This window comes from Salmo salar, chromosome ssa23 (assembly GCF_905237065.1).
Source record: "Salmo salar chromosome ssa23, Ssal_v3.1, whole genome shotgun sequence".
Lineage (NCBI taxonomy): Eukaryota > Metazoa > Chordata > Actinopteri > Salmoniformes > Salmonidae > Salmo > Salmo salar.
Window position 1 is genome coordinate 17,961,291 of NC_059464.1, and position 27,270 is coordinate 17,988,560.

Sequence of the window (27,270 nt, forward strand, 5' to 3'; positions counted from 1 at the left end):
CAAGTGCTTCCATACAAATGTGGTTCCTGAGTTAATTAAGCAATCTCCAATGTAAAGCCCAACAAGTAGGCTACCATTGTCAGATTCCAATACATTTTTACCTCGGCAAATTATTAGATCACCTGCAAAAAATGTATACAGTACCTGTCATAAGTTTGGACACACCTACACATTCAAGGGTTTTTCTTTATTTTTACTATTTTCTACATTGTAGAATAATAGAAGACATCAAAACTAAAAAAATAACACGAGTCATGTAACAACCAAAAACCAAAAAAGTGTTAAACCAAAATATATTTTATATTTGAGATTCTTCAAAGTACCCACCCTTTGCCTTGATAACAGCTTTGGACCCTCTTGGCATTCTCTCAACCAGCTTCACCTGGAATACTTTTCCAACAGTCTTGAAATAGTTCCCACATATCCTGAGCACTTTTTGGCTGCTTTTCCATCACTCCGCGGTCCAACTCATCCCAATTAGGTTGAGGTCGGGTGATTGTGGAGGCGAGGTCATCTGATGCAGCACTCCATCACTCTCCTTCTTGGTCAAATAGCCCTTACACAGCCTAGAGGTGTGTTTTGGATCATTGTCCTGTTGAAAATCAAATGATAGTGGGACTAAGCAGCGCAAACATGATGGGATAGCGTATCAATGCAGAATGCTCTGCTAGCTATGCTAGTTAAGTGTGCCTTGAATTGTCACCAGCAAAGCACCGCCACACCATCACACCTCCTCCATGCTTCACGGTGGGAACCACACGTGGACAACATCCATTCACCTACTCTGCGTCTCACAAAGACACATCGGTTGGAACCAAAAATCTCAAATTTGGACTCATCAGACCAAAGGACATATTTCCACCAGTCTAATGTACATTGCTCGTGTTTCTTGGCACAAGCAAGTCTCTTATCATTGGTGTCCTTTAGTAGTGGTTTCTTTGCAGCAATTCGACCATGAAGGCCTGATTCATGCAGTCTCCTCTGAACAGTTGATATTGATGTGTCTGTTACTTAAACTCTGAAGCATGTTTTTGGGCTGCTAACTAATGAACTTATCCTCTTAGCCAGGTAACCCTGGGACTTCCTTTCCTGTGTTTTATCATGGCGCTTGATGGGTTTTGCGATTGCATTTGAAAGTTTCTTCAAAGTCCTTGAAATGTTCGAGTGAATGACCTTCAGGTCTTAAAGTAACAATGGACTAATTTCTCTTTACTTATTTGAGCTGTTCTTGCTATAATATGGACCTGTCTTTTACCAAATAGGGCTACCTTGTCACAACACAACTGTTGGCTCAAACGCATTAAGGAAATAAATTCCACAAATTAACAAGGTGCACCTGTTAATTTAAATGCATTCCAACCTCATGAATCTGGTTGAGAGAATGGTAAGAGTGTCCAAAGCTGTCAAGGCAAAGGGTGGCTACTTTGAAAAATCTCAAATTCAAAATATATTTTGATTTGTTTAACACTTTTGGTTACTACATGATTGTGTTATTTTGTAGTTTTGATGTCTTCACTATTATTCTAGAATGTAGAAAATAGTAAAAATAAAGAAAAACCCTTGAACAAGTGTCCCAACTTTTGGCTGGTACTACATATTTTTAAGTCACTGCAAAAAGGAGAGTGGACCAGAACGTACACGCTCTCCCCACTTATTGTTTCTGTAGTGAGGATTCACCCTCTTAGAGAATTATTGAGTAACTTATTTGCATATAATCATTGTTTTGAGCTCACAAACCAGTAGTAACAGTATGCAAATCAGGAAGACAAATGAAGGGATCTTTCACCAATTCGATTCCCTTCATTCACCCCAAAAAAATCCATTCAAAAACAGCCTTTCGTTTGCGAACGACCGATAACTACAAAACACCAAATGATAGAATTTGTCTTGGAAAATGGTGTCACATCCCTCCAATGGAGTTCCAGACACATGAAGAATATATGCCAAGGTGCATTGAAGCTATTCTGGCTCGAGGTGGCCCAACTCCCTATTAAGACACTGTTGGTGTTTGTTTTGCCAGTTACCTGTATATGGTTAGCATCCCAAATGGAACACTATTCCCTACATAGTGCACTACTTTTGACCAGAGCACTATGGGCCCAGTTCAAAACTAGTGCACAATATAGGAAATAGGGTGCCATTTGGAAGATCCCTTTACAAGGTGAGGAGAACTTATATTCTGACAGACAGGTTGCTGAGAAGTGAGAGACAGTGACTGTACAGTATTAGTCACAAGCTTTAACCTCACAGCAAAGCTTGGGCGTCCAAGGCTAGTAAAGCATAGACCAAAGTCTGCTCCGTTGATCTAAACAAGTAGGATGGGGTGACAGTCTAGTTTCCCTCTAACACCTGAACATGGCTGTATTCAAAGCACATCACTGCCACCTAGGGTGCAACTTCGATTCCACACACAACAGTTTATTTTCTCTGAGGGAAACAGAACTGCAACTGTACATGAAATGGGATGCAACATGCTGTACAGGTATAGGATAAGACAGACTACAAAATGTCTCATTTAAAGCAGCTGGTTGTTTTTATTCATCATCAAGAACCAAACACAGCAAATACGATCCGTTAAAAAATAATGTACAAAATATATACCTTTTCATTATCTTTCATCACCAGATGTATTCATGGGGGGGTACTATTTCGCATTAGACTATAAAGCCCTACATAAATGTAGATACGGTACTGTTTTTATACATTAAGATAGCAGCTGACCATGGCACCTTTGCAGTGATCTACAGCTCTGAGACATTGCAGTGTAAGGCGTGGACTTTTTGTTTTACCTCTGAGGACCAAAAAGTATAAATCTGTCTATAAGGCATGTGCAAAGTGTTTTGTGGATTGTAATAAAGATACGTTACTTACAACTTGGCTGGTATGCTTTAGCTTGTGTAAGCTGTTGACTAACTGAAATAAGCTAGCCTTCCTGATAAATATAGTACTGCCACAGGCTATTGACAGAACAGCTACAGCTGAGTGAGTCCACATTTAACTTGTAGACTACACCGTTCTATAAATAACTTTCAACATAATATATAGACTACCTGAGTAGAGAACAGTGGATCAGATTCAATATTTCCTTTTTAGTGTTTCTATAATGTAAAAAAGTAACAGTCATGGGTTGAAATGATTAAATGTGTGGTTATTGACCTGATCAAATAATGTTGTTTGAGCTTAAAAGGAGCAATCTGCAGTTCAAACAAAGTGGCCAGCCTCCACTGACAGCAGAGGGATGGAGAATGCAAACACTCAAACTCATGGACCGAGCTACCCCATTCAAATAAATAGTAAATGTTAAACATTATACTGTCTATTTACAAAGCTGTTTGCCACTTAAGGGGATTTTTTTCCAAATTCACCTCACACGCGATACCATTTTGAAAACATTTGTAAGTTAACGCTCATATAAGCGAGAAATTATTTTTCAAATACAAAAAAACAACATACTGTATGCAGTTTAGGAAAGCTGCACCCAGCTGTATTTTGAGAAACAGGAAATATGTGGAATGGAATGGTTGAATGGAAATTAAAGCAAAAGGTGAGAGGATGTGTCGTACCCAAGGCGGCATGTGAAAACAGCCGGGTGCAAATTTGCCAAACTGCTCACACTAATATATTTTGTATTTGAAAGATTCTATCTTGCTTAAATTAAAGTTATATTCCAAAATCGTATAGAAAGGGAGGTGTATTTGCGTTTAGACAGACACTTAAGAATGAGGCGCTTCAGGATAAAACATTCAATATCACTGAAAAGAATAGAGATGTAGGACTGGTGAATGGATAATGGTCACTGTGGGGCTGTGGTGAAGGAGCAGACAGAGGCACAGATGAAGTCTATGTGTATTCAGATGAAAATGGTACATGGCATGAAACAGGATCAGATTAGTTGAATTACAGCACATGTTGAGTTAGGTGAACAGTTGTTGCCCGTCTCAACAATTATTGGTACACTACATGACTAAAAGTAAGTGGACACCTGCTTGTCAAACATCTCATTCCAAAATCATGGGCATTAATATGGAGTTGGTCCCACATTTGCTATAGCAGCCTCCACTCTTCTGGGAAGGCTTTCCACTAGATGTTGGAACATTGCTGTGGGGAATTGCTTCCATTCAGCCACAATAGCATTAGTGATGTCAGGCACTGATGTTGGGCGATTAGGCCTGAATCGGATTTCCAATTCATCACAAAGGTGTTAAATGGGGTTGACGTCAGGGCTCTACGCAGGCCAGTCACGTTCTTTCACACCGATCTCGACAAACCATTTCTGTAAGGAACTTGCTTTGTGCACAGGCGCATCGTCATGTTTAAACAGGAAAGGGCCTTCCCTAAACTGTTGCCACAAAGTTAGAAGCACAGAATGGTCTAGAACGTCATTGTATGCTGTAGCGTTTAGATTTCCCTTCACTGGAACTAAGGGGCATAGTCCGAACCATGAAAAACATCAAGACAATTATTCCTCCTCCACCAAACTTTACAGTTGGCACTATGCATTCAGGCTTCTCCTGGCATCCTCCAGATGCAGATTCAAACATTGGACTGCCAGATGGTGAAGAATGATTCATCACTCCAGAGAACGCATTTCCACTGCTGCAGAGTCCAATGGTGGCGAGCTTTACACCGCTCCAGCCGACGCTTGGGTTTACACATGGTGATCTTAGGCTTGAGTGCAGTAGTGAGTGTTGCAGAGGAAAGGTAATGTTTACGTGCAACGCCCTTTCTGCACTCCCGTTCTGTCAGCTTGTGTGGCCTAACCACATCGCTGCGGAGCCGTTGTTGCTCCTAGACGTTTCCACTTCACAATAACAGCATTTACAATTGACCGGGGTAGCCCTAGCAGGGCAGAAATTTGACTGACTTGTTGGAAAGGTGGCATCATATGACTGCCATGTTGGAAAGTCACTGAGCTCTTCATTAAGGCCACCTGCCAATGTTTGTCTATGGAGATTGCATGGGTGTGTGCTCAATATTATACACCTGTCAGCAACACTGAAATAGCTGAATCCACTCATTTGAAGGGGTGTCCACATACATACATAAAAGGTGTGCATGTATGCATGCATGTATGCATGCATGTATGCATGCATAGTATTTGTATGAATTTCAGATGGCAAAACAATATACAAATGCAATGCAACTGAGTAAAGCTTGTACATAAATATAGCAGCAATACAACAATTTGAATGGAAAGGGGGTGCAATAGCATGCGGCACAGAAGGCCAAAGCTAGAGCAGGCTAGGCTAGCAGGGGCTACATAGCATAGCATAGGGCAGGCAAACAATATAAAAAAAATAAAAAACGAATGAAAAGTATTCAAGCAGCAATGCAATAGCCATAAAAAGCAGGCCTTAATTAGCATAACATAAGCAACATGCAGAAAAGGTGCAACGAGTGATTAACATGTCAATTAGCAACTACATGTAACCGAAGAAAACAGATCTGTTTGTGCTATCCTTCCATTCCTTGCCACTCTATGTCATGCCAAACATTGTGTGGCATATGACAGAGAATAAGGAGTCAAATGTTAACCTGGGTACAAGTACACCTTGCATGTGACTAATCCTATTGTTAAGAACCGTTTAATTACAACACAATGCCATGTTCCCTTCTGTCATGAAGTAAGACTTCAACATAATACTAAAAACATTCAGCCATGATTATCACATCAGCCCCCTATAACAAACTTATGGTACAGTGCTTATATTTTTATCAATGTTGTGTAAAACAGTAAAATCAAGCTTTTTGGTTGACTAGGATTGCCAGACAAAATTGGCTTTTTCTTTTTGAACAGTCAAGTAAGTTGGCTTGTCCGAGCCAGAATAACCCATTGGCTCTTGTCCTATCACTTTTTTTATATAGTGTAATGCAGCTTGAAGTATACCCCCTGGGCGGGATGCTAGTCTATCGCAGGGCCTTTTGCAAAGATACTGTAAGACATTTCACTCAGCCTTCATTTTGTCTCTGATTTCCGATGGCAAGGTTTCAAACAGAGCGTCTTCCACCATTAGGCCACCGCGCTTCAATGCCCGGCAGAACCCAAGCTCTGGAGGCAGGAGTTCAAAATGGTTGCCCTTCAGTTCCAGGTGTGTCAATAGAACCAGGTATGAGATCTTTGGTGAGAGCAATGACAGCGTATTCTTGCCCAGCTTGAGGGTTGTGAGCTTCTTGCAAAAGAACAGCTCGTCTGGGAGGTTCTCAATCTTGTTGCATGTGACAGAGAAGTACTGAAGACTCTGTAGGACACCAATCTCCGGCGGAATAAACCGGATGTCGTTGTTGGACAGGTCCAGGTAACGAAGCTTGTTGCATAAGAACAAGTGCGAGGGCAAGATCTCGATCTTGTTGTGACTGAAGTAGAGGCGCTCTAGGCTGCCCAGCTTCTTGATGTGTTCTGGGATGTAGCAGATACTGTTGTGCCAGAGTTTCAGGGTCGTCAGCTTACGGAGGTGCTGGCAGCTGACTATCTCCTCGATGGAGTGCAGGTTGTTTTCTTTCAGGTCCAACTCCTGTAGAGTTAAAATAAAATGTTCTAAGTATAACACCACAATATTACAGGAATTGGCAATACATATTGCATATTTGAGGTCAAGAAAACCACCCAGAACAGGGTTCGCTGGAATTTCACCATTGAAGCCCTTTTCTCCACTAGGAGCTGAAAGGAATAACTCCTTACATATTTAAAAACCACATTGTAGACCACTCAGATAACAGGCAGTCAAAGTAATGCATATCATACCTGTAGGTTGGTGAGGCTGAAGACAGCATGTGGGATGCGTTCCAGGTCACAGTGCACCAGCTCCAGTTCAGTCAGGTTCACCATCTTCTTCAGATTATTGAGCATCACCAGTTTAGTGCCGTCATTGTAGACATACAGCCTCTGCAGGTGGCTGGACACATCCACAATGGACTGGGGGATCTTTGTAAAGTTACTTTTGAGTGACAGGGTCTTAAGATTCTTCAGCTCCCTCAGGGACTCCAGAACCACATTTTTAGAAGCGTCAGGACTCAGTGAGCCAATAAGGTAGAGCTCCTCTAGATTCCGCAGGTGGTACAGCCAATGAGGCAGCTCTCTGCTGTCGTCAAACTTCACCCTGAGCACCTTAGATAAACAAAAAGATAAAATTCAAAAATGTCTAATATTTTACTTACAGTTCATTGAAGGAAATCAGTCAATTTAAATAAATTGGCCCTAATTTATGGATTTCACATGTCTGGGCAAGGGTGCAGCCATGAGTGGGCCTGGGAGGTCAATTTAATTAGTCTCCACCCACTGGGGAGCCAGGCCCAGCCAATCAGAATTAGTTTTTCCCACAAAAGGGTTTTATTACATACAGAACTACTCCACCTATTAATCCCAGAGGAAGAAATGTAATGTCAATAACAAATACGGACAAAATACACATACTGTACGAGACAAAAACCCAATACAACGCCAGGAGGAATAGAAAAATAAAAAAAATATCCTATACGAAAAGACTACGAGAATAGCACATGGTAGAATAGCATACCTTGAGTTTCTCCTTGAGGAAGGAGGTGGCTGTGGCGTGGATCTTTAAATAACACTGATACAGAGAAAGCTCCTGAAGGTCTTCAAGCTGGGCGATGGAGGCTGGGATGGTTACGTTGTTGATGATCTCCAGCTTCAGGGACTGGAGCTCTGTCACCTCAAAGATGGTGTCTGGAAGGCCAGACAGCATGAAGAGCTGTAGCTCCAGTCTGTTGTTGTGGTTGGTCAGCAGTCTCTGACGTAGCTTCTCTGGCGTCCACTCATGGTTCAGGTTCAGCTGTTTTAGTTTGTTTTCACTGACCTCCGATAGGAACACTGCAAATCTGCGAACGAGAGAGAGAGAGAGAGAGAGCGAAAGAGAGAAGACAATGATGACTTTATTGTCCAAGATGGGAAAAGGAAACTTTTACAATTGGAGGCATTGCATACTTATCAATAGCAACGAAGAGCTAAATTACTTGTACAATTACAAAGACAACGCACCTCTTGGAGTATAGTGGGTCATACTGGTCGATCATGTGCAGCATGAAGGCAAAGTCATTCTTCACGTCTGGGATGTCATCGATTCCCGTTTCCTGCCGTACGTATTCAAAGGAGTACTCCTTCAGCGAGCGGTAGAAGAGCCAGTAGGAAGTGTAGAGGCAGGTGAATCCATACACAGCCACAAAGCATAGGTAACAGTATGACAGCTTGGAGAACAGGTGGGCCATGGTGTGATTACAGGAGAAATGCTTATATCCCGTCATGTCCTGCATGTCCACATTGCACTTCACTGTGATCTGCACCTCAGAGACTAACGCACTGTTATATGCGATGATGAGGAGGAACTTCATCACTTTGAGAACAGTTTGGCGAACATACATAATATAGAGGATGTCCCCCTCCTCGACATGCAGGCGGAACTTCTTCACCTTCTCAAACAGAGCTTTGGCTTGCTCTCCTTCTTTCTTTTCCAGGGCACTAGCTGTGGGCTTGTCTACGACGACCTTCTCTGGGATGGATTTGAGGGACTGGGTCTTCTCCAGGTTGTCCAGGTTCCCCTCTACAGACACGTTGAGGATCGCTCTGCTGGCACTGCACTTCTTATCCTTGAATGAATGAATGCACTTTATTTGACATATTTAAAATGTATACAGTACAATATAGGTTAGGTTTCTCGGGCGAAGATTGAGCTTAGTCCTGGACCCAAAAAATATTTCAGGCAGGTACACACACATATACCAACAATACCTTCTCCTCTGGGTTCTCTCCAGACACTTCAGACAGAGCTCTGGTAGTCCAGGGGGAGTCAAAGCACTTTCCCAAGATGGAGATGAAATGCTCTATTTTAGAGCTGGAGCCTGGGAACTTGAACCAGAAGTTGCTACACACCATGAAGATCAGAGTGTGTATGAGGACCAGGTAAGGGAAGTACTTGGCGTACCAGTGCAGAGCCTTCTCGTAGCACATCTGGTTGATGAAGCTGTACTGCTGGAGGTCCAGGTTGGTTTTCAGGCCCATCATCTCGTGCACGTCCTGTGGCACAGCGGGTGAGACCAGCTCGGTTTTATTTGGTAAGAGTATTGTTTGGTTCGGCATGGACATTCTCTGGGGAAGGCAGATGATTTTGTCCTGCATCACCTGAAATAAAACAAAGAACATAAGCAAGCAAGCACGCAAGATCGAAACTAGTCTGCTACAGTGATAATAGAAATAGGGGAATATCTGTCTCATTTCCTGCACTGACTTCACTGGTAGAGATGTGACTCAGAAAGGAAATAACCAGTTAATGTTTTAACTACCGCAGACTGAATAGGGAGACTGACTCCCTAATGCAATACTGTACCACCAAATGATTTGTTATGCTTTAACCCGCTATTGCACCTTTTAAAACAATATTTGTTTTACTATTCATATAGTACTTACAACATTACAAGTATTTTTCTTTATTGAAATCATAGATAAATCATGGATCCCCCCCCAAAAAAAAAAGTCCGGGGAAGGGTCATGTAATTTGTATTTTAGGACATTGAAATATTTCAGTTTAGACTTAGTTGCTTATTTGTAGACCCGCATGGAATCCGCGCACGCAGAATTCTGATGAAAAGTCGCGGAATTCCGAATAGAATGCATAGGATTCTAAAGGTAAAAATAAGCTGCAAGCTGAAAGCAAAGTTAAATAAAAATAAAAAAACTCATTTGGTTTTCACTGATGTATTTCAATCACCGAAAAATGTAGCCAGAGGTGTAGCCAACTCTCCCCACTGTAGCACCTCCCCTGTGTGAGTGAGAAGTGCAGGATGCAGATAGCTGTCATTCATTCACGGAGCTGTCTGAGGGGAGAAATATTAGGAGCTGAGGAGTAAACACTTGGTGACCAGAATAACAGCCAGGGACAGGGAGTTTCCAGCTGAACTGTACGAGGATGCAGACTTTTCTGCAAAGTCTGTCAGCATTCAATGGACTTAATACGCATCAAACTGCGGTGGAGCACCAGAGGTCACACCGACACAAAAATAGGAGGGTTAGTGGGCCAGGTAAACAGTGATGCTTTAGCTAGCTACAGATACATTAACTAGCTAAGAGGTTTGTTGTAATTAGCTAATATCTGTTCTTGACCATTACATTTGTCTGTATCTTCACAGTGGTAAGTTAGCTATCTAGTTAACGTTAGCCTGGCAAGCTTCCCAAGTTACTCCAGCTACATCACTTTATTTAGGCTAGCTAGCTCACTTAGCCAAAGTGATGTGGTGGAGCTATCAAAAACAAGAGACAAGTTAGAGGAAAAAAATAAACTCTAGACCACCTTTACTCCACACAGAGAGACAAAAAGCTCCCCCCCTCCCATTTGGCAAATCTGACCATAGTTCTATCCTCCTGATTCTTGCTTATATGCAAAAACTAAAGCAGGAGGTACCAATAACTCAGTCAATAAAAGTAGTCAGAAGATGCAGATGCTGCAGGACTGTTTTGCTAGCACAGACTGGAATATACGTTCCGGGATTCATCCAATGGCATTGAGAAGTATACCACCTCAGTCACCGGGTTCATCAATAAGTACATCAATGACCGTGTGTACAAATCCCAACCAGAAGCCAAGGATTACAGGCAACATCTGCACCGGAATAAAGCTGCCGCTTTCAAGGAGCGGACACTTATAAGAAATCCCACAATGCCCTCAGATGAACCATCATAGGCAAAGCGTCAATACAGGACTAAGATTGAATCCTACTACACCGGCTCTGGCGCTCGTCAGACGCGGCAGGGCTTGCAAACGATTACGGACTACTAAGGGAAATAACGCGAGCCTACCAGACAAGCTAAATGCCTTTTATGCTCGCGTCAAGGGGGCCGAACAGGCCCCCCATATAAAATCGACAGGGCTGTAGTGGAGCGGATCGAGAGTTTCAAGTTCCTTGGTGTCCACATGACCAACAAACTATCATGGTCCAAACACACCAAGACAGTCGTGAAGAGGGCAGGGCAACACCCCCCTTTTAAAATAACATCAAATTGATCAGAAATACAGTGTAGACACTTAATGTTGTAAATGACTATTGTAGCTGGAAAAAGCTGATATTTTATGGAATATCTACATAGGTGTACAGAGGCCCATTATCAGCAACCATCCCTCCTGTGTTCCAATGGCACGTTGTGTTAGCTAATCCAAGTTTATCATTTTAAAAAAGGGTAATTGATCATTCGAAAACCATTTGGCAATTATGTTAGCACAGCTGAAAACTGTTGTTCGTATTAAAGAAGCAAAAAAACTGGCCTTCTTTAGACTAGTTGAGTATCTGGAGCATCAGCATTTGTGGGTTTGATTACAGGCTCAAAATGACCAGAAACAAATAACTTTCTTCTGAAACTCAGTCTATTCTTGTTCTGAGAAATTAAGAAATTAATTAACTATTCCATGTGAGAAATTGCCAGGAAACTGAAGATCTCGTACAATGCTGTGTACTACTCCCTTCACAGAACAGAGCAAACTGGCTCTAACCAGAATAAAAAAAGAGTGGGAGGCCCCGGGGCACAACTGAGCAAAGGGACAAGTACAGTAGAGTGTCTAGTTTGAGAAACAGACGCATCACAAGTCCTCAATTGGCAGCTTCATTAAATAGTACCCACAAAATACCAGTCTCAACGTCAGAGAAGAGGTGACTCCGGGATGCTGGCCTTCTAGGCAGAGTTCCTCTGTCCAGTGTGTGTTCTTTTGCCCATATTAATCTTTCATTTTTATTGGCCAGTCAGACATTGCTTTTTCTTTGCAACTCTGCCTAGAAGGCCAGCATCCCAGTGTCAACTCTTCACTGTTGACATTAAGACTGGTGTTTTGCGGGTACTATTTAATGAAGCTGCTAATTGAGGACTTGCAAGATGTCTGTTTCTCAAACTACAGTTGTGGCCAAAAGTTTTGAGAATGACACAAATATTACATTTCCACAAAGTCTGCTGCTTCAGTGTCTTTAGATATTTTTGTCAGGTGTTACTATGGAATACTGAAGTATAATTATAAGCATTTCATAAGTGTCAAAGGCTTGTATTGACAATTACATGACGTTGATGCAGAGAGTCAATATTTGCAGTGTTGACCCTTTTTATTCAAGACCTCTGCAATCCGCCCTGGCATGCTGTCAATTAACTTCTGGGCCACATCCTGACTGATGGCAGCCCATTCTTGCATAATCAATGCTTGGAGTTCGTCAGAATTTGTGGGTTTTTGTTTGTCCACCCGCCTCTTGAGGATTGACCACAAGTTCTCAATGGGATTAAGGTCTGCGGATCCTCCTGGCCATGGACCCAAAATATCGATGTTTTGTTCCCCGAGCCACTTAGTTATCACTTTTGCCTTATGGCAAGGTGCTCCATCATGCTGGAAAAGGCATTGTTCATCACCAAACTGTTCCTGGATGGTTGGGAGAAGTTGCTCTCGGAGGATGTGTTGGTACCATTCTTTATTCATGGCTGTGTTCTTAGGCAAAAATGTGAGTGAGCCCACTCCCTTGGCTGAGAAGCAACCCCACACATGAATGGTCTCAGGATGCTTTACTGTTGGCATGACACAGGACTGATGGTAGCGCTCACCTTGTCTTCTCCGGACAAGCAGCTGAATCAACTTTAGGAGACGGTATCGGCGCTTGCTGGACTTTCTTGGGTGCCTTATAGCCTTCTTCACAACAATTGAACCGCTCTCCTTGAAGTTCTTTATGATCCGATAAATGGTTGATTTAGGTGTCATCTTACTGGCAGCAATATCCTTGCCTGTGAAGCCCTTTTTGTGCAAAGCAATGATGACGGCACGTGTTTCCTTGCAGGTAACCATGGTTGACAGAGTAAGAACAATGATTCCAAGCACCACCTTCCTTTTGAAGCTTCCAGTCTGTTATTTGAACTCAATCAGCATGAGAGTGATCTCCAGCCTTCTTCTCGTCAACACTCACACCTGTGTTAACGAGAGAATCACTGACATGCTGTCAGCTGGTCCTTTTGTGGCAGGGCTGAAATGTGGAAATGTTTTTGGGGGATTCAGTTAATTTGCATGGCAAAGAGGGACTTTGCAATTAATTGCAATTCATCTGATCACTCATAGCATTCTGGAGTATATCAAATTGCCATCATACAAACTGAGGCAGCAGACTGAAAATGTATATTTGTGTCATTCTCAAAACTTTTGGCCACAACTGTAGACACTAATGTACTTGTCCCTTTGCTCAGTTGTGCCCCGGGGCCTCCCACTCCTCTTTCTATTCTGGTTAGAGCCAGTTTGCTCTGTTCTGTGAAGGGAGTAGTACACAGCGTTGTAAGAGATATTCAGTTTCTTGCACGGAATAGCCTTAATTTCTCAGCCTCTACGCCAACGTAGATATTCCATTTTTTATTTTTAAGTCAGACGTTTCCAGCTACAATAGTAATTTTCAACATTAACAATATCTACACTGTATTTCTGATCAATGATGTTATTTTAATGGACAGGGGAAAAAAACCAAGAACATTTCTAAGTGACCCCAAACTTTTGAATGGTAGTGTATATAGTACCAGTCAAAGGTGGACAGTCATTCCAGGGTTTTTCTTAATGTTTTACTATTTTCTACATTGTAGAATAATAGTAGGCATCAAAACTATGAAAACACATATGGAATCATGTATTAACCCAAAAAAGTTACATCAAAATATGTTTTAAAATGTAAGATTGGTCAAAGTAGCCACCCTTTGCCTTCATGACAGCTTTGCACTCTTGGCATTCTTTCAATGAGCTTCATGAGGTAGTCACCTGGAATGCATTTACATTTTTTAACAGGTGTGCCTTGTTAAAAGTTCATTTGTGGAATTTCTTACCTTCTTAATGCGTTTGAGCCAATCAGTTGTGTTGTGACAAGGTAGGCGTGGTATACAGAAAATAGCTTTATTTTGTAAAGACCAAGTCCATATTATGGCAAGAAAAGCTCAAATAAGTAAAGAGAAATGACAGTCCTTCATTACTTTAAGACATGAAGGTCAGTCAATTCAGAAAATGTCTAGAACTTTAAATGTTTCTTCAAGTTCAGTCGCAAAAACCATCAAGCTCTATGATGAAACTGGCTCTCATGAGGATTGCCACAGGAAAGGAAGACCCAGAGTTAACTCTGCTGCAGAAGATGAATTAATTAGAGTTGCCAGCCTCAGAAATTGCACCCCAAATAAATGCTTCAGAGTTCAAGTAACAGACACATCTACAGTTCAGAGGAGACTGCATGATTCAGGCCTTCATGTTCTAATTGCTGCAAAGAAACCACTACTAAAAGGACACCAATAAGAAGTGACTTGCTTCAGCCAAGAAACATGAGCAGTGGACATTAGACCGGTGGAAATCTGTTCTTTGGTCTTATTAATCCAAATTGAGATTTGTTCCAACCGCCGTGTCTTTGAGACGCAGAGTAGGTGAATTGATGACCTCCACATGTGTGGATCCCACCGTGAAGCATGGAGGAGGAAGTGTGATGGTGCTTTGCTGGTGACACTGATTTATTTAGAATTCAATGCACACTTAACCAGCACGGCTACCACAGCATTACGCAGTGATACGCAATCCCCTCTATTTCGCGCTAATTTGTGTTTCAACATGACAATGACCCAAAACACACCTCCAGGCTGTGTAAGAGCTATTTGACCAAGAAGGAGAGTGATGAGCGCTGTATCAGATGACCTGGCCTCCACAATCACCCGACCTCAACGCTTTACGCTAGAAACAAGCTGTAAAATACCCGGGAAAGACGTGACTCCAATGCATATGGGGGATATCATGGTTTCATTTCTTTGACATAGAGGCCGTCTTTGCTTGGGAAGTAATCTAATTCTGTCACTATCAATTGATTAAGCTAGTCACTTTCTGTAGGCCTACAATAGAAGATGTTTAAACCCAGACAGCCTTTAGGGAAACACCGCTCTCATTTGGTTAAACCACAGAAGACTAGCCAGCAGTTAAAGCTAACATTTTTCTACGTTGGTAAGCCTACTGTCTGGGGTGGAAAGGTTGGCCTAACTTTTGAAAGCACCATGCTCAGAGTCCTAATGAAGTCTCAGATTTTATTATTTGCAAACATGGACAGTTTCGTTGCAAACAAGATTTGGCATTGGAGAAATATGATAAGATGAACACATAGGCCTATCCATTCTTTGCCTGTCATTTTGGTAATTTGTATGGTATAAAAATAAAAAAAAATCTGCTAATATGCAAAATTATAAAGGCTTTTTTTTTTTTTACTCTGACCTGCAAATACTTCTGATCGATTCATGCAGAGCTTTAGCTATAAAGGCGATCTTTATACCCCTACTTTTGTCAGACCACGGTGCGCTGCGAACCTTCTGCCCCGTGGGCTATCAAAATTCCTTCGTCATCATCTCACGCTTACAGGATGAAGAACAGTTTCTAAAACTGCATATCTAAGGCTCTGGTCTTTCCAAGTAGTGAGGGTAAACATGCTATCTGGTATCCATTTTGTTTTAATAATTTGGGGTATAGGGGAGGGTCACTTGTTTTTTTTGCGTTAAGGGAGAGTTTAGGTCAAATATACTTTTCTGAAGGGAGGGCCATCCGTTTACATTTCAGAGAGGTCAAATTTTCTCCATGAATCCCTTATTATAAATAACATTCACTCCCTAAGTACAGTCTCTAGAGAGGATTAGCAGAATTCTACACCCTCCTTTCTCTCCCCCTCATGAACTCCGTTTCACACTCCTCCCTTTCTCCATGCCCCTCAGCTCTCCTTCCCTCTTCTGCTTCGCTCGTCTTGCTCGCCCTCTATATATCCCCCCTTCAGCTATCTCACTCTCCCTCTTCTTTCCCTATATGTGGTAGCTGTATGTAGAGCTATACATTGGCTTCTCTCGGTTAAAAAAAAAAAAAAAAATCCCTTTGGCAGGGCCAGTGTTACCCACACAATTCTAAACAGACAGGAAATGTCTTAATTAGGGCCAGTAAAAAAAATAAAATCTGGTTTGACAAAGCTGCAGTTCTCGGAAGTCATCGGATGGGTGGTGTTGTCAACCTTGTCTCAGGGAAAATCTTAGGATTTGGTAAGTAAATATGTTCCCTCCATTTAGTATGATAGATTGCATTATGAATGGAATAGTGGTCATACAATATCATACAAATTACAGGACGTATTAGTATTATACTTCTTAGCCGGTCATACAATAGCATCCAAATTGGATGACTTAACTGATCATGTTATTGGTCACATATACAGTACCAGTAAAAAGTTGAGGGTTTTTGTTTCATTTTTACTATTTTCTAGATTGTAGAATAGTGAAGACTTAACTATGAAATCACTACATGATTCCATTTGTGTTATCAAAAAAGTGTTAGAATCTCAAATTCTAAATATATTTTGATTTAAGTAGCCACCCTTCACCTTGATGACAGCTTTGCACACTCTTGGCATTCTCTCAACCAGCTTCATGAGGTAGTCACCTGGAATGCATTTCATTTAACGGGTGTGCCTTGTTAATTTGTGGAATTTATTTTCTTCTTAATGTGTTTGAGCCAATCAGTTGTGTTATGACAAGGCAGGGTTGGTATACAGAAGATGGTCTTTTACCAAGTAGGGCTAAGTCCAAATAATGGCAAGAACAGCTAAAATAAGCAAAGAGAAACAGTTCATCATTACGTTAAGACATTAAGGTCAGTCAACGCAGAAGATTAAGAACTTTGAACGTTTCTTCAAGTGCAGTTACAAAAACCATCAAGCGCTATGATGAAACTGGCTCTCATGAGGACCACCACAGGAAAGGAAGACCCAGTTACCTCTGCTGCAGAGGATAAGTTCATTAGAGTTACCAGCCTCAGAAATCATCAATTAACTGCACCTCAGATTGCAGCCCAAATAAATTCAGAGTTCAAGTAACAGACAACATCAACTGTTAACCTGTTGGGGCTAGGGGGCAGTATTTTCACGGCTGGATAAAAAAACGTACCCGATTTAATCTGGTTACTAATCCTACCCAGTAACTAGAATATGCATATACTTATTATATATGGATAGAAAACACCCTAAAGTTACTAAAACTGTTTGAATGGTGTCTGAGTATAACAGAACTCATTTGGCAGGCAAAACCCTGAGACAGATTCTGACAGGAAGTAGATACCTGATGTGTTGAATTACCTTTAAGCCTATGCCATTGAAACACACAGGGGCTTATTAATGTTTTGGCACTTCCTATTGCTTCCACTAGATGTCACCAGCCTTTACAAAGTGTTTTGAGTCTTCTACTGTGAGATCTGACCGAACAAGAGCCTTGGAACGGTGATGGCCGATTAGACTCTGGCGCGCGAGGTCCTGTTGGGTACCCTCGTTCCAATACGTTTTAAAAGAGAATGCATTCGTCCACCTTGAATATTATTCATGTTCTGGTTAAAAAAGGCACTAATGATTTATGCTATACAACGTTTGACATGTTTGAACGAACGTAAATATATTTTTTCCCCTCGTTCATGAAGTGAAGTCCAGCGGGCTTAGATCATGTGCTAACACTGAGCTTTTTGGACATAAATGATGAGCTTTTTTGAACAAAACTACATTCGTTATGGACCTGGGATTCCTGGAAGTGACATCTGATGAAGAGAATCAAAGGTAATGGATTATTTACATAGTATTTTCGATCTCTCCAACATGGCCGTTTGTCTGTATCGCAAAGCGTATTTTTCTGGGCGCAGTGCTCAGATTATTGCAAAGTGTGATTTCCCAGTAAGGTTATTTTTTTAAATCTGGCAAGTCGATTGCGTTCAAGAGATGTAAATCTATAATTCTTTAAATGACAATATAATATTTTACCAATGTTTTCTAATATTAATTATTTAATTTGTTGTGCTGACTTGACTGCCGGTTATTGGAGGGGAACGATTTCCTGAACATCAACGCCATAGTAAAACGCTGTTTTTGGATATAAATATGAACTTGATAGAACTAAAAATGCATGTATTGTCTAACAATGTCCTAGGAGTGTCATCTGATGGAGATTGTCAAAGGTTAGTGCATAACTTTAGCTGATTTTATGGTTTTGGTGACGCCTGTCTTTGAATTGACAAAACATTACACACAGCTATTGTCAATGTACTCTCCTAACATAATGTAACTTTATGCTTTCGCCGTAAAACCTTTTTGAAATCGGACAACGTGGTTAGATTAAGGAGATGTTGATCTTTCAAAGAGTGTAAGATAGTTGTATGTTTGAAAAATTAGAATTTTGACATTTATTTGGTTTCAAATTTGCCGCTCTTGAAATGCACCTGCTGTTGATAGGGTGCACCACGGGTGGCACGCTAGCGTCCCACATAGCCCCAAGAGGTTAAGGACTTCATGGTCTAATTGCTGCAAAAAAAGCACTACTAAAGGACACCAATAAGAAGACTTGCTTGGGCCAAGAAACATGAGCAATGGACATGAGACCAGTGGAAATCTGTCCTTTGGTCTGATGAATCCAAATGTGATTTTTGGTTCCAACCACCATGACTTTGTGAGACTTAGAGTAGGTGAACAGATGATCTACGCATGCGTGGTTCCCACCATGAAGGAGGAGATATGATGGTGCTTTCCTGGTGACATTGTCAGTGATTTATTTAGAATTCAAAGCACACTTAACCAGCATGGCCTCCATAGCATTCTGCAGCGATAGTCCAAACCAGATGGGATGGCGTATCATTTGTTTATCAACAGGAGAAGAGAGTCAAGGAGAGTGAAGGAAAAGCAGCCAACCAGTGCTCAGCATATGTGGGAACTCCTTCAAGACTGTTGGAAAAGCATTCCTCATGAAGCTGGATGAGAGAATGCCAAGAGTGTACAAAGCTGTCATCAAGACAAAGGGTTCCTACTTTGAAGAATCTAAAATATATTTTGATTTGTTTTTGGTTAAAATATGATTCCATATCTGTTACAGTGAGAGTGAAGGAAAAGCAGCCAAAAAAGTATTTGATCCCCTGCTGATTGTGTAAGTTTGCCCACTGACAATGAAATGGTCAGTCTATAATTTTAATGGTAGGTTTATTTGAACAGTGAGAGACAGAATAAAAACAAAAAAATCCAGAGAAACGCATGTCAAAAATGTTATAAAATGACTTGCAATTTAATGAGGGAAATAAGTTTTTGACCCCTCTGCAAAACATGACTTGGTACTTGGTGGCAAAACCCTTGTTGGCAATCACAGAGGTCAGACGTTTCTTGTAGTTGGCCACCAGGTTTGCACACATCTCAGGAGGGATTTTGTCCCACTCCTCTTTGCAGATCTTCTCCAAGTCCTTAAGGTTGAGGCTGACGTTTGGCAACTCGAACCTGGCAGATGACCTGGCATCTACAATCACCCGACCTCAACCCAATTCAGGTGGTTTGGGATCAGTTGGACCGCAGAGTAAAAGAAAAGCAGCCAACAGTTGCTCAGCATATGTGGTAACTCATTGAAGACTACTGGAAAAGCATTCCAGGTGAAGCTGGTTGAGAGAATGCCAAGCATGTGCAAGGCTGTCAAGGCAAAGGGTGGCTACTTTAAAATATCTCAAATAGAAAATATATTTTCGTTTGTTTACACTTTTTCGGTTACTACATGATTCCATGTGTTATTTCATAGTTTGTCTTCACTATTATTCTACAATGTTGAAAATGGTACAAATAAAAACCCTTGAATGAGTAGGTGTGTCCAAACTTTTGACTGGTATTATAGTTTTAAAGAAACAAAAAATAAAATAAAATATGGCTGTTCTGTACACAGAACACAAGGCAGACTTAACTACAATAGTAAAACTTACTCAGTTTTGCCCTCTGGGTATAGGTTTATGCTCTAAAATGTTTAGAACGTATGCACCTCTTAGGAACAATTGTTTGTCCATAGATAGTCAGGCTTTTTATGTTAGAGCTTTTGAAGCTGTTGGATGCTACTGACCTGTAGGGTGCATCCGAACACTCCGATCATTAGCATGACCACAGAGAGGTAGTCTGTGAACACATCCCACCAGGGCTTCAGAACCCGGAACTGTGGCTGCTGTTCCGAAAACTGTCGGAACTCCGTCACAGGAATCATGGCTCCTGCTGGGACAGAGATGAAATGTAGGGATTGTTTGTAAACAATGTATAGCTTCAAAATATGTTTAGTCCTTATATGTGCCAGTTATTACAAACATAACTGCCTTTATGAATTTAAGAGTGGTGACATTTCTCCATCCCCATCCCTTAGCTTTAGAGCAAGTGGCAGGGCTGCCTTTTGGTTGAAAAACAAATAAAGAATTGTGCCCTTAAGCCTCCATTTAAATCCCCTTGTCACATTCCTGGAGTATCACCACCATATAGGTTCAATATGGCCAGCTTCCAGACTAGTTGACAATGCAGGGGGAAATCCTTCACAAGACGACACTAGGAACGAAGTTGACGTTAAGCATTGCCTTCCGTACAACCAGTCTGTCTATTATTTGTCAAACAAACCAGCCCTGCCAAAATACAGCAGGCCCCAATATGGCCATGTTTGTTTTACATTCAATTAGGACCACACAAGACCTTTCACTGGAACTGTGAATCAAAGTTTCCTTTCGGTGTGGGGTTTGATGGATTTCAACTCTGCTTCCTATCATGCGGTCAAACATGACAAAAAAAACTATTGTAGCTAATGGTGTATAATTCCCTTTGATACAGTTAAAGATTTGAATGTACAACAAAAAAACTCACTGGTTTGATGTACCAATACACAGAGGAAAGCCTCACTTTTGGCAGTTGGTTCAGATCAATTTTGTGGCTGGCATAGACAAAACAATCTGCCTGTTAGGATGGATAACTGAATCAGTCTAAAGCAGCATAATATATGGAGTAATCTCAGTTAACCCAGACTTAAGTCTCACATGATTGGTCAGCTGCTTGATTAAGTTCTGGATCCATACGTGAGAACAGAGATGAAGAGACGCTAGAACGAGGAGTGGAACCGGCACGAGCAGCTCCACCCTCTCTATTTGCAAGTTAATGGCCGAATGTACCCTCCCGAAATGTGAAAGACGCTAACGCCTGTAAAATCGTGATTTTTCCAAATAACCAGTGACGAAAAACCCAACACCGGAATTACTGCTGCTTGTTATCCCACAGTACCAATTATGTTTATGGAGATCTGGCCACGAGAGAATGTAAATGGAGCAATGCTTTAGCATCAAGGCCTTATAAACATATGCCTATCATGTCTACAATGACTTTACTATCCCGGATTGAAAAAGAGCACCACCAACTGGTAGTGGTCTCTGAAAGATGTGCCAGTTAAATATAGGTACAATTGTCCTGGCACCTCTGTTAGGTGTGGTAATGACTAATAAGAGAAGAAAGTACAGAAAACTCTTTATTGCAAACACTTAAAGATGCACTATGCAGAAATCCCTCCACCACTTCCTGGTTGCTAAAATTCTAATAGCCTAATTTCAGTTTGTGTGACAAAAGCAAGTAGTGTCTAAAGCGCAGTGATCTTTTATTTTCCATAACCAAAAATAAAGTATTTTCAGCTGTTTGATGCTAGTGTACAAAACCGAAAGTAAGACGCAAAAAACGAAACTTAATTAAGAACAGAAATAACTCACAGAACTATTCAAATTTTAGCTACATCTTCTTAGACTGCTTTCAATGAGAATGACATATCTATAACTCAAATTTCTATGTGAATTTGGTCAGGTCGCCCAAAATCTTACATATTGCCGCTTTAAGACACACCAACATAGCAAGAGGGGACTAGTAGAAGTGATAGTGGTTTCTCTAATAAAACAGAAGATAGAGAGTATGTAGAATAGGCTAAACATAGCACTCATTATAAAACACAGCAGTGGGCAAGCACGCTAGGCTAGACCAGGGTTTTTAGGCTAGGCACAATACAAGGCATACAGGGAAGCTATAATTTGCAAGGCTAACAGTGATGGCCAGCAGGGCAATGTAAAGTGACCAAAAGGGCTATCACTGCACACAGTATACAATAACAAGGCCATGGGAACAGGCAAAGATCAGGCACTACCTTTGTAGAATGGGAGGGGCATGTGCTCTGCAAAGTAGCCTGGGAGTACAATTTCCCCAAAAATGTTTTTTTTTGTATACATTTGTCATTCTGAACCCACTGCCCGCAAGTAGTCATTAAATTCTCATCTATACTTCAGAACCAAATACTTGCACGTCTTGATTGTTAACCAATGACCAATCAGCATTGGCAAGCAAAGGCGGACCAGATTACTATACAGATTACTGACCAAAAATAATTGTTTTTTTCCCCTCCAGTTTTGCCTGGCAAAAACAGAGTAGGCCAACATTTATCATCCATACAAAATAAAGTTTAGCATCTACTACTGACTCATCTTTGCCAGAACAATAGGCTACCTGTCAATTTGAGTTAACATTTTCATATTTCAGATCGGCCTAGTTTGGGTTCCTATTGGCGATATAATATGCTTAAAGATAAGCAGCTGTAACGTCGCACTGCCTTCAATATTACGGGATGAAAACGTAATAAATTCACCAGAATATGTTACGATATTTGTGAGGAAGAACAGGGCTACCCGGCTGGCAACGAGCGCTCTGCAGGCAGGCTGCCCTCCAAAAAGTGATGGTGCAGTGCAGACCGAACATGCTTTCCATCCGATCCTGCACCCTCCACTACAAGTAGGCCGTATGATTTTGCTTGTTCTGGACTCCAAGTACTCAGATTACTTCATATGTTATTGTGTTACAAAGTGGGATAAAAATGTAATGGTATTTTTGTCAACAATCTACACAAAATACTCTAATGTCAAAGTCGGAGATATATATATTTTTTAAAGATAAATAACAATTTTAGCTGCAATATGTAACTGTTTCAGCAACCAGACCAAATTCATAAAAAAAATATGTTTTAAAGACGTGGCAGTCTCATTGAAAGCATGTCTAAGAAGCAGTAGATCTGTTCTATGTGCCCCATTTCTATAGTTCCCGGTCTTAAGTATCATCTGTGTTTTTTTTTATTATTTTTTTTACATTCGGTTTTGAACACCAGCTTCAAACAGCTGAAAATAAGATATTTTTGGTTATGGAAAATATATTTCAAGGCAGTTTAGATGGTACAATGATTCTCAACACTATAAATTAGGCAAACTATTAGAATTTCAGCAACCAGGAAATGGCAAAGAAATTTCTGTATAGTTCATCTTTAAATAGTCATTGCATAAGTATTCAGCTCCCTGACTGAATACATGTTAGAAACACCGTTGGCATTGATTACAGTTGTGGGTCTTCTTGGGTAAGACTATAAGAGCTTTGCAAATCTGTATTGTCCATTATTCTTTTGAAAATTCTTCAAGATGTTGGAACATGGCTAGACAGACATTTAAGTCTTGCATATATTTTCTAGCAGACAAGTCCATTTTAACTTAGCTACTCAGGAACATACACTGTCTGCTTGGTAAGCAACTCCCATGTAGATCTGACCTTGTGTTGTAGGTTATTGTTCTGCTGAAAGGTGAATTCCTCTCCCAGTCTCTGGTGTAAAGCAGACTGAAGCAGGCTTTCCTCCAAGATTTTGCCTGTGCTTAGCGCTATCATTTATTTTTATCCTGAAAAACTCCAGTATTTGCAAATGTCAAAGCATACCCTTACCATGATGCAGCATCCACCATGCTTTAAAATAAAGAGGCAGTTACTCAAAGATCTGTTGGATTTGCCCCCAAAATGCATGTTATGAAATATTTGTATGTATATTTGTATTCTTTTCACTCTGTCATTTAGGTCATTATTGCGGAGTCACCACAATGTTGTTGAGCCATCCTCAGTTCTCCCTTTACAGCCAATAAACTCTGTAGTCATTTTAAAATCAGTGACCTCATAGTAACATCCCTGAGCAGTTTCCTTCCTGTCCTGCAGCTCAGTTCAGAAGGACAACTATCTTTGATGTGTCTGGGTTGTTTAATACATAATCCACAGCATAATTATTATACATGACCATACTTAGAGATATTCAATGTCTGATTTGTTATTGTTACCCATCTACCAATCACTGCCCTTCTTTATTAGGTTTTCAAAAAGCTCCCTGGTCTTTGTACACTGAACAAAAATATAAACACAACATGTAGTGTTGATCCCATGTTTCAGGAGCTGACATAAAAGATCCCAGAAATTCTTAACATGCACAAAAAGATTATCAAATTTCACATATTTATTTACATTCTTTGTTAGTGAGCATTTCTCCTTTGCCAAGATAATCCATCCACCTGACAGCTGTGGCATATCAAGAGGCTGATTAAACAGAATGATCATTACACAGGTGCACCTTGTGCTGTGGACAATAAAAGGCCACTAAAATATGCAGTTGTGTCACACAATGCCACAAATGTGCCAAGTTGAGGGAGCAAGAAATTGGCATGCTGACTGCAGGAATGTCCACCAAAGCTGTTGCCAGAAAATTGAACGTTCATTTCTCTACCACAAGTCGCCTCCAAAGTCATTTTAAAGAATTTGAGATCTGTATTCCCAGTCATGTGAAATCCAGAGATTAGGGCCTAATGAATTTATTTAAATTGAGCGATTTCCTCATATGAACTGTAACTCAGTAAAATCAATGAAGTTGTTCAATACTTGACTGAGGGACCTAAGAGATGTATGTATTGGGGAAAGCAGAAGTGTTAGTCATTCATAAAGCATGTCACAGAGTGAGTCCATGTAACTTATTGTGATTTCTTAAGCCAAATGATAGGCTACATTGGTAATGACAGGCTACATTTGCACAGCAATTGTGCGTGCACATGCGCACACACACAATCGCTGTGCAAATGTAGCCTGTCATTACAGCCATAAATGGTGATGCATTTTCAAAACGCAAGATAAGCTACATAAATAAACTGAGTTTCACACCTGCATTTGGAGCTGACATACATTCATGTTAGCAGCCAATATCGGCTAGCGATATACAGTGCCTTGCAAAAGTACTCAGACCCCTTGGATTTCTTCACATATTGTTACAAGGTGAGATTCAAAATGTATTTTCTCAACAATCTACACAAAATAAAAGTGTAAGATTTGTTGTTGTTGATCAATACAATTTCATACCTAAAATATTGTAATTGTTTAGGTATTCAGCCCCTTTGTTAAGGCAAGCCATTAGTTCATGAGTAACATTTGGCTTAACAAATCACAATAAGTTACATGGACTCACTCTGGGGGGGGGGGAGACACATGTTTTGTACCACTCCTTTTTGGGGGTCATCCACTGGGAAACATGGTAGTAACAAATGGAGTTGGGTAGGATACAGTAATGGTAGGCTGCAGTATTTCTTTAACATTGTTAATAAGTGCAGCATTTATTCTAGTTGAAAATAGTTTGCTAAACACTTTACTCAGATTGTGCTGCTTTAGCCTCTTGTAATAATTGCCCAATGAGTCTGACCGTGGTTGCGGGGAGAAAACATTTTGCGTGCCCTTTTTTTGTTTCAGCACATGCCCCCCAAAATGTCTGTGCACAGCCCTGCACGGGAGCAGCCATCTTAGGTTACATAACAACACCTCGGCCATCTTGAGGCATATAGTAGCAATGACCGAGCCTGTACTGGTTGGTCTAAACATAAACAAGCAGGTTTCAATACACCCAAACCCAGTGAAGTCCACTTACTATATCATGGATGCACTAACACTAGCGTGTTGTCAGAGTCCAGGGCTTCAAGAGAAAGGTCCATTGGTTGTCGTCCCGCAGTTGGTGTGCAGGGCAGAAGTTATCAGTGAGTTCCTCACTCTGCCACTGCTTTCTGAAGATGAAAGAGGCAGGAATTGGGGATCTGTGACCCCAGATGACTGCCTGTGATTGGCTGACCCCATGGTCTGATATGGCAACCCTAGCAACCTGGCCTAGCAACAGAGGTGTGAAGTGCAAGTTTATGGCCCTTTAGGCTCCAGCAGGGATGGGGTGCCTACTTGGTGCAGTTGGACACATCTTTGGGATATCTCTGGGCCAGAGAAAGGGTTTTCTACACGGATGCTGCTCGTCTCAGTCTTTCCGTCGCTCTCCCTCTGGTCAGCTTTAGCAATCTGCTTACTACGAGTATCACTCTGAATTCTATCTAAATGATGAAATATAACAGCAACGCTTCTGTAAACACAAATAGGCCTTCCGTATAATGCACCATTTACTGTATAAAGCCCATTACATCAGAGTGTACTAAGTTTCAGCTTAACTGCGGGAAATGCCATATACAACTGACTGATGTTCTCTGAGGAGTGCCATCCACAACCACAAGATTACCCCCTTAAATAGCACCTATTGGGTATCCATCTGGTCTTGTCAGTGGGAGAGGAACATTCTTCAAAAACAAGACAAAAGGGATGTCAAATGGTTTTCCCAAGAGAATGCATTTACTGTATTTGGAAAGTTCTTACAGTATGAGCATGATTCTATTATGTCTGCACTTTTGTGCAAATGTAAAACAATACAACTCAGAATGGTAACCCAGATACCAAAAACTTTTCCCATGCTTGCCATTTCCCACTGCCACTATGCCCATGGCTATAAATTCCTACCGCCAGCGAGCGAGCGGAGTTTACCGCTCAAGACATGATTTGCATCTCCGGCTGGTAGCCTCCATTCAGAAGACAAGTTTATTCAGAAGACAAATGTATTTTCTCAACAATCTACACAAAATAAAAGTGTAAGATTTGTTGTTGATCAATACAATTTCATACCTAAAATATTGTAATTGTTTAGTGGCCTGCCGTCGGCAGGCCACTTTTGAATCTCTGACGTTTAGCCTCCACTCTGAGGACGGCTATACGCCCTAGGCAAACCATCTAGCCATGAGGTAATTCGAAAGACAATAGCCAGGAATTTCTCGACTCTCAAATTAGGCCTGCCACCCTCCAGCTAACCACAGCCAGCCAGAGGCTACAAACTGTTTTTGTTGTGATCTATAAACCTTCGCCTACATTGTGATTTAAAGTTGATTTGCCAATTTAAAAATACAGACAGCGCATTGAAAATAATTAAGGATGACAAGTGATACAACTAATCATTTACAGTTTATAGCCATTAATAGCCTACATTTTTTTATCATTAGTTTTATGTACTAAGCTATATTTAAAGCCAATACCAACTGTTCCTAGCAACTGTTCCAGTTGCTTTGTTAGAGATGCCACTCGCTAAATCACTTCACACAGTATTGATCACTATCATTAAGGGTGAAGTTGTATGTAATCATGAAGCCAATTCAAGTCTATTGTATTGAGGCCATTAATACATTCCAGTGTCAGAGGAAGGCCCTAAAAATTGTCAAAGACCCCAGCCACCCCAGT

At 41.0% G+C, this 27,270-nt stretch overlaps 1 protein-coding gene across 4 annotated transcripts in view; it reads right to left on the reverse strand.

Annotated features, from left to right (window-relative positions):
- Positions 1-2,509: 2,509 nt before the first annotated feature.
- The window catches only part of LOC106584154 (volume-regulated anion channel subunit LRRC8C), a 32,878-nt gene continuing 8,117 nt past the window's right edge, over positions 2,510-27,270 (reverse strand). The window contains exons 2-8 of one of the 4 annotated variants that reach the window (XM_014169081.2): positions 25,601-25,733; positions 19,901-20,046; positions 8,744-9,133; positions 7,997-8,601; positions 7,515-7,836; positions 6,743-7,105; positions 2,510-6,512 (exon numbers count right to left, since the gene is read on the reverse strand). In XM_014169081.2, the coding sequence (XP_014024556.1) occupies positions 5,946-6,512; positions 6,743-7,105; positions 7,515-7,836; positions 7,997-8,601; positions 8,744-9,133; positions 19,901-20,038 (2,385 nt within the window). In that variant the 5' untranslated portion in view covers positions 20,039-20,046; positions 25,601-25,733 and the 3' untranslated portion in view covers positions 2,510-5,945. The remainder of the gene's footprint in view (positions 6,513-6,742; positions 7,106-7,514; positions 7,837-7,996; positions 8,602-8,743; positions 9,134-19,900; positions 20,047-25,600; positions 25,734-27,270) is intronic. The other 3 variants (XM_014169079.2, XM_014169078.2, XM_014169080.2) reach the window with 3 other exon arrangements.